This window comes from Culex pipiens, chromosome 1 (genome assembly GCF_016801865.2).
Source record: "Culex pipiens pallens isolate TS chromosome 1, TS_CPP_V2, whole genome shotgun sequence".
NCBI classification, from domain to species: Eukaryota; Metazoa; Arthropoda; class Insecta; order Diptera; family Culicidae; genus Culex; species Culex pipiens.
This window is the reverse complement of record NC_068937.1, coordinates 133533481-133541416: the sequence shown is the minus strand read 5'-3', so window position 1 is coordinate 133541416 and position 7936 is coordinate 133533481. Positions and strand designations below refer to the sequence as shown.

Here is a 7936-nt window from a genome sequence, read left to right as displayed (position 1 = left end):
GCCTTCTAAAACATATCAAAAAATAAAAAAAATTAAAAATAGTGTTTTTTTGTAAATCAAGTTTTAGTGATAAAAAGTTAAATAAAAAAATCACCAAATTTTTTTTACCGTGTATTATTTTTTTCCAGTGTAGTCCGTATCCATACCTACAACTTTGCCGAAGACACCAAATCGATCAAAAAATTCCTTCAAAAGATACAGATTTTTGAATTTTCATACATCATTTTTGTATGGACAGCTGCCGAATTTGTATGGAAAATTATATGGACAAACTAATGATGCAAAATGGCTTCTTTGGGCATACCGAAGGCACCAAAAAAGTTTCAGTCGGATTAAAAAATACAAAAAAAAATCGAATGACCGAAATCCTAGAGAACTGCTCATTTATCCAACTCGGTGAACCTCGTTGGATAAATGTACGACTCGTGTTGAAAAAATCCTCTTTTTGCACCTTGTTGCATAAACTACTATTTTTCAAAGGTGTTGAAATTATTCACAAAATTACGCATTCTTGAAAAAAAAATTTTTTTTTTGAGGAATTTGACCACGTAACAATTATTTTTAAAATTTCTGATAAATTTGTTGCAAAATTGAAATCTTTAGTATTTGCTGTAATGAGAATTTTTTAAAAAATAAATCTTGAAGACAATTAACAAGTTTCAACTAATTGTTTTTTAATATATTTTAAAGTTCAATAACATGGAATCAGCACAGGGTTAACATTAAGAGCATAGACGAACCTTTTAAATGACAACCAAATTATCACTTGAAAATTCGCAAAACATGTTTGTGAGAACAACCTACCATTTCCACCAAAAAGCCGCAAATGCGAACATTTCCGACCTTAAGAATTCTAAACTCCCCCTCAGCATCACGCCGCATCGCATGTGTCCCAAATCAACCCTTGCCGTGTGTTCTCCTGGGGTCTCCTCTCCTCCACCGGCAAGCCCCAACCCCAACAACAATTCCGCGAAGTCTCACGAAGAAGCTCGCGCGCGCGATCTACGCGAACCAAAACAGCGACGACGGCGGCGGCGGGGGTTCGTCGCTTGCTCAAGTCTCCGGCAAGAGTTAACTCTTCCTTTCATTTTCATCTGGGGGCTCATTCCGACGCTGGCCGTAGCAAAGTGCAGTCGAACTCCGTGGTGTTCGTAACTTAGTCCGTTGAAGTTTAGAATTTCCCCTTTAGCAAAAGGGTTTACAACTTCGTCCGGGGAATTTCGTCGCGTGTGGCGCAACTCCGGTACTCCACAGCCAGGCTTCGGAGATCCAAAGCTGTTTCGTGAGTTTTTAGTTTTTTGGATTCGGTAGTTTGGGAGGAAAATTCTGGAAAATTCTTGGCAAGACTTCGTCGATTACTGCAAAAGGTTCTTGAAGTGGAAACGAACCTTGGAAAAGTGGAAATTTGTGCATTGTTCTTGGCCGGGAAAACCTCCCACCCTCGGAAGAAGGGGGTGACGAAGTTGAGTGCAAAACAGAGATATTGCTGAAATCGTTTTGACGGTGGTGCGCTGCTGCACAGTTAAGTCAAGTGTTGGGGGGTGTCTCGGCTAGAACAATAGCAATTAATCATACAGCTGCTGTGAGAGAGCAGTGCACAAATCACCAACAGTTCAGTGTAAACTGGCAAATTGTTCGAGAATGGTTTTTACAAGTTAGACAAGAAGAAGAATAAGAAAAAACGTGTAAACCATAATAACACAACAAAAATGCTTGAAATTTTCCCACCCACATGGGTGCAAAGTGCTGAATAATTCATGAATGCTAAAGTGTGAAGAAAATTGGTCAAATTTGTGTGTATGTGATAATTCTGTCAGGTCGGAAGTTTGACAGGCGAGCGAGATCTAGATCTGCGAGCGTGGACGGAAGTTCAGTTTCGACCGGGACGGTGCCAAGAACGGTAGCGTGGTGTGACACGTGGCCGGGTCACACTGAGAAATGCTCGATAAACAAGAAAAAGGAAGATTAGTGGCGTAATTTCTCGGTGTAACTCGGTGAACATAACATTTCTCATTTCAGGACTTTGAACAACAATTAGAGAAATTTTATGAATATTGATTTTTTTACGATTCAAGTTCCCCTCACAAAGGGATGGAAGTGATTCGAGAGGAAGAGTGTTGAAATAATTTGAAAGTGACAAAACTCTGACTCTGGACTGTGAAGTTGAAATTGAGTGAAATTTTCTAGGATTTAGTGAGTGAATTTTTGGTTTCAAGTCTGGAATTCTTTGGAAGAAACCTCCCACACAATTAGTGGAATATTGGAGTACGCCAAACAGCCACCATGGAAGCGTCTGTGAAACTGTTAGTGTTTGCGGGTAAGTGTCATCATTACATCATCATAAGCACTAAAAAGTTCCATTTCGTTTCATAATAATTTCATAGATTGAAAAATATCAATAATTAGCGCTAACGATATCAATTCAAATAGAAATCACATTTTTTATATTATTAAAAAAAACTTTAAGTTTAAAATACCTTATTGATGTACGGAATTCAAATTTGAATAAAAATTCAAGCTAAATTCAGTTTCCGTAAACCGGGGTGACTTTGATAGGATTTCAATTTGTTTTTGGAATATTTTCGAACAGGTAAGGCTTTTCTCAAAATTATTATTTTTAAAACATGTACTGGGGTAGGCCACACAAAGTCCATGCTTTATTTTGGAAAAAAAAGTTTTTTCAATAGTGTCAATAGTGACTTTGATAGTCATAGTTTTTCTTGTTAAAATCATATTTAAGATGTTCAAAATGTATTTGCACGTTAAATGTACCATCACTAAAGTAGCTGATATAGTTTAAAGAAAAAAAATCAATGTTTATATTTAGTTAACTAAGTTTATCAGCGTTTTAACAAAATACATATAAATTTTAGGTTAAATTGTTAAAAAGTCGGAATTTTGCCTGAAATTTGTTAAAACTAGTTTTGTTTATAAAATTATCGATTTATATTGCATTTTATACTGAATTCGAAGCACGAATCACAAGTTTTCACATTTTACATGCAATTTGTTCAAATGAAATTGCCAATTAATTTGGAGATTTTTTTAAATTGTATTTCAAAAACACGTTTTATTTATTATTTACAAACTTATTTAACCTTCTCATAGTGGAAAATTGTCCAAAGAATCCGAAAATGCATTCCGTTTTCCGATTCAAAGTTATGTTCATTGAGAAAATCATGACACTTTGAGAAATTTAAAATAATGACTTTCATCAACATTTTCTTAACTATAGTTAACTAACTTTTTAAACTTTTCAAAATTTTATGAAAAGTTCTTCTTGAGGTACTTTGAACACTTCTCTACCACAGTCAGTATGATTCTAAACCATTCCGTAGGTATTTTAATTGTACTCTTCATTTTGCGGAAAAATCGCGAACCTATCAAAGTCGCCCCGTTTTACGGTACTAATATAATGATTCTACTCAATTTGTATTATTTATTTATTTGAATTTGAGATGAAGAGCACAATAAACGGAGTTCTGGTTTATATTTTTGTAATTCATTTGTTTAATTAAAACGATAGCCTGTTAGTGTACACAATATGCATATTTTCAAGGAAGTATCGTTGAAGAAAATTAAACTGAGTATTCAACGAACCATTTATTTATGAAATATGTTAACAGATTTACATATTTTCAAGTTATTCCAACTTTGTTGGTGGACATTGCTCCAGGGGTTGAACCAAAAATTGTATTGATAGCTTTGAATATACCGTAAACTAGGCAGAATATATTCAGATTTATAGAGCATTTTTTTAAGTTAATTAAAAAATATTGTTTACACGAACAAAAATTGTAAAATTTTATATTTACTAAACTTTAAATAAAGTGAATAACTTAGCTAAAAGTGCCAAACATTCAATACAACGTCCTTTTGAAATGTAAGTCTTGTTAAAAAAAAATATCGTTTTTAACAAATGTTTCATTTTTTAACATTGAAAATCGGAACATTAGTTATGAGATATCACCATTAGAAAATCGTGGGTTTTTTTGGTTTTTGTTTTTTTTTCTTGAGGCCGCTGTATCTCAGCAACCAGATGTCCAATCTTCAATGTCTCTTAGACAATTTCATAGCGAATTTTCTAAACTTAAAAAAAATATATTTTCAGAAATGGTCACATATGGTCAATATTTTTTAAATTTCGTTAAAATCAAACTTTTGGTGACTTTATCTTGAAAACGGGGCCCCATATAAAACATCTGTAAGGGGCCATCCATAAACCACGTGGACACTTTAGGGGGGGGGGGGGGGGGTGAGATTTCCAAAAAAAGTGTCCACGTGGTTTATGGGTGGTCCCTAAGGTACTTTTTAATTGCAAATTCAATTTTACATTTAAAAAATCGGGTCCAGAAATGTTATATTTGAAATTTCTATTTTTTCAAAAAAATCACTATTTTTCAAAAAGTCATATTTCGGCAGCAGAATTTTCGACCATACTTCTCTATGGTTCAAAAGTTGCGATCGGACGGGCTTTCCGGTGAAAATATGTTCGATACTGAAAAATCAAGTCTCACAGATAAAAATTGCCAAAAACTCTATTTTTTCAATATTTTTTTTTAAAAACGCTGTAACTTAACAAGGATTGGACTTAGGATAACGGTCAATATCGAGACTTTTATGTAAAATTGTCTAGAGAATCGACGTCTGCGTTGCGTTTTTGAAAATTTTGACGTTCAGAGCACTTTTCAAAAAACAGTTTTAGTAAATGATTTTTGTATTTTTGTAAATTTTTAATGAAGCTTTTTGTAGCCACTTGGGCTATTTTCACACAAAAATTTAACGAAGAAAATCGTGGGCTCACCTTCAAATTTGTTTTTTAAACTTGAAAAAGTGGCGTGTGTTTTTTTTTTCTTCAGAAAGCCCGTCAAATGTCCTACAAGTTTGTCTTTGACCACTTTTTGAATAACTGCAACGGCTTCGAGTCATAGCAATATTTAAAATACGAAATGCAAAAATACTTTAAACACATACGCCCTTTTCAAACGTCATTCTTGAGTGCAACTGGCTACATGTACACTAAAATGACTTATCTCAGCGTAGGATTGTCTACAAAGTTTCATTGAAATTCAGAAAAAAGTACCTGAAAAATTTCTGTTTTGGTCTGGAATTGCTCTTTAGTCCCTTTGACCAGAGCCGAGGGACAAAACTTTGAAAAATAATAGCATCGGCCTTACAAAACTAAAACATTTACCTTGTATTGAACCAGATGACTGACTCATCTCCCCAGTTCGTCCTCTAGTTGCCTTCAAACGTCCCAAAACCCGCAACTTCATCTTCTTTCCAAGCACTCCACCTGACAATTTCGGAGATCTTCAAAAACAACAAAAAAAAAAGAAGTCCACCCAACAATTGACCATAAATCGGTAGCGCAAGGGTACCTTCCCGTGGCTGAACTCGACTGAACAAGCCGGCTCCGGTTGAAGGCGCCTCGTCCGCGAGGTGGCCCACCATCGGAGTAAATTTGTTTAATTACGACCACTAATGGCCAACACCGTTGGTTGGTTGGCCCGTCCGCCGGATGATGGAGGCCCCCCGCCCCGGGCGGCAACGAAAAAGAAGTAGCGGAGGTTGTTTACGTTGCTTGTGGGGGTGAGCTAATTGTCGGAAGATCGCGGTTGCGCAAGCGGCTTTGGACCACTTTTCTACGGTTATTAGAGCGCTTGGCTTTGGAGCTGACGGATGGTGGACTGTTCAAGGTCATCGTCGTGGAGGGGACCTAGTATCTGTTGGGGGGTATTGTGATGTTCCAGGACAGGAGGAAAAAGAGAAAATTGTGAGCATTGTTTTGTTTCTTTGTTGAGTGAATGCACCCGCGTTGAAAAGGTATATCCTATGATTTATTCTCAAAAGAAGTTTTTAGTTTTTTTATCATTGAATAACAATCAAACAAAACAATAAAAATGTGCCGATGCACTTTTATAAACAAACAAGTCTAGCCTTCAGTGATAATTCATCAAATTTTTCAAAAGTGATCATTTCTCACCGACTCATTTCAAAGAACGTCAATTATTTAGCGATTTTTTCGTGAATCTCTCACTTATTTGCCTTAGCGCGACAAACTCAATTTGACGTTTTAACTACGAATATGTTAGTGAGATCTACTTTTGTCCTGAAAACTTATAATTGTTCATTTTACTAACACTTTGCCCAAAAGGGAAGGAATACTTGATTTTTAGCGCATTTCTCTTGATCAGCAAACTTATTTTGATAAAAATTCTTCAATCACTAATTTAAATTTATACGTAGACGTTTAAAGACGTAAAACCAGTTTTAACGCTTAATGTGTAAGAGTTCAGCGTGAACAGGTTAAGCCTCAACGGCCCATTTTTTTGCTTGTTTTTCCCAAAAAAAAAATGTTTTGTTTTACCCTTGTTTATGTGGTCATTTTGTTCAATATTTTTCAAACCCTTTTTCTTTTGCTGTGTTTTTATTTTATTTGTTTTTTTTTAGATTTAAGTTTATTTTTGCTGAAATAATTGGAGTTTTTATAACCTTCATTATCTTTTTGCCTATTTTGAGTTCACCATACTTTTTTAACCGCTTCAGCCTGGAAAACAAAAAAATACTGCACGCTACAAATCACAGCTAAAGTAGACCAAAGAGAAGTTTTTGTACCATTTTGCAAAAAGATTTTTTCAGTACGACTACATTTAATACGACAATGGTTGAAAAAATCAAGTTTTGCATCGAGTTGCTATTCCAAAAAACAACCTTTGAATAGAATTTGAATTCAATTGTCCACGTGTTTAATTAATTCACCTTTCAAACCAAAACTATATTGAATAGTTCAACTTTTCAGCACCCATTTCAGTGCTTTCATCACTTCAGACCTGTTATTTTTAGTAGAGAAAAGTAGGCGTTACCGATTTAAAAATACTTTTTTTTCTGTCATCCTATAGTTAGTGACGGAATGGCCTACTTATCAACAAAAATAGCAGTGCTGAAAAGTTCATCGAAACATTCAATTGGGTGCTGTTTAGCTTTTCAGCACTTGTATCAAATAGTAATACTTGTCGACTCTGTTTTGGTTTTTGAGTTGACCAAAAACACAGGAGGCCAAAATGGAGCAGGGAAACAAACGTTTCACTGAAAATTGCTCGAATAATTTTAATATCAAATTTGAGTTCTGTTGCCAAATTTTGGTGAAATTTGAATAGTTGATTGCCTATTTATAAAATGCATATTTCAATATTTCATCACCACCATTTTCCCCGCCATCTTGGATTTAACAATTCTAAATCTTTTTAGAGTAGCTTAGGAGCTTAAGCTCAACAGTAAGGTGACAATAAAAAAAATCGTCATCAGAGATACCCCCTGGCTCGATTCTTCAGGCAAAAAAAGTAACTGAGCCAATTTTGAGTCAAATCGGTTAAGGTTTAACCCTTTCAGGCCTGATGGGTCATATATGACCCATACCGAAATTCGGTTGTATAAAATCACACAGTGCTCAAAACATATAACATTGTTCAGCAAAGTTGTAATTTATGAGTTTCTCTACCTAGGAAAAAATGTTTGAGTGGTTGTTAATGGCCTTTTTGACGACCTAGAACATCCTGAAAACCTGAAATTTGGGAACTTCAGAAAATGTTGAAGAAAATTCAGGCTAACAACGATTTTTCCAGACAAATGAAGTTTGGTTATTACCAGTCACATCCCCACGACCATTTGGCACCACTTCGATCCCTTTGGATCTCTTTTGGGATGATCTAGGTCCTCCAAAGTGTCCTGGAATACAGATCATGGAATCTACCGCCGTAACGACACGATTCTACCAAGTTTCCGATTATGGTTCATATTCAGTGATGTCCCTGGGACCCTTTGGAAACACTATGGGCTATGTGGATCACTTTTGGGATGTTCTGGGTCCTCCAAAGTGTCCTGGAATACAGATCTTGGAGTCTACCACCGTAACAACACAATTCTACCAAGTTTC

General features: G+C 35.4%; 1 protein-coding gene across 1 annotated transcript in view; it reads left to right on the top strand.

Annotated features, from left to right (window-relative positions):
• Positions 1-1098: 1098 nt before the first annotated feature.
• The window catches only part of LOC120431916 (mucin-5AC), a 56857-nt gene continuing 50019 nt past the window's right edge, over positions 1099-7936 (top strand). The window contains exons 1-2 of the mRNA XM_039597052.2: positions 1099-1282; positions 2020-2317. Of these exons, the coding sequence (XP_039452986.1) occupies positions 2284-2317 (34 nt within the window). The 5' untranslated portion in view covers positions 1099-1282; positions 2020-2283. The remainder of the gene's footprint in view (positions 1283-2019; positions 2318-7936) is intronic.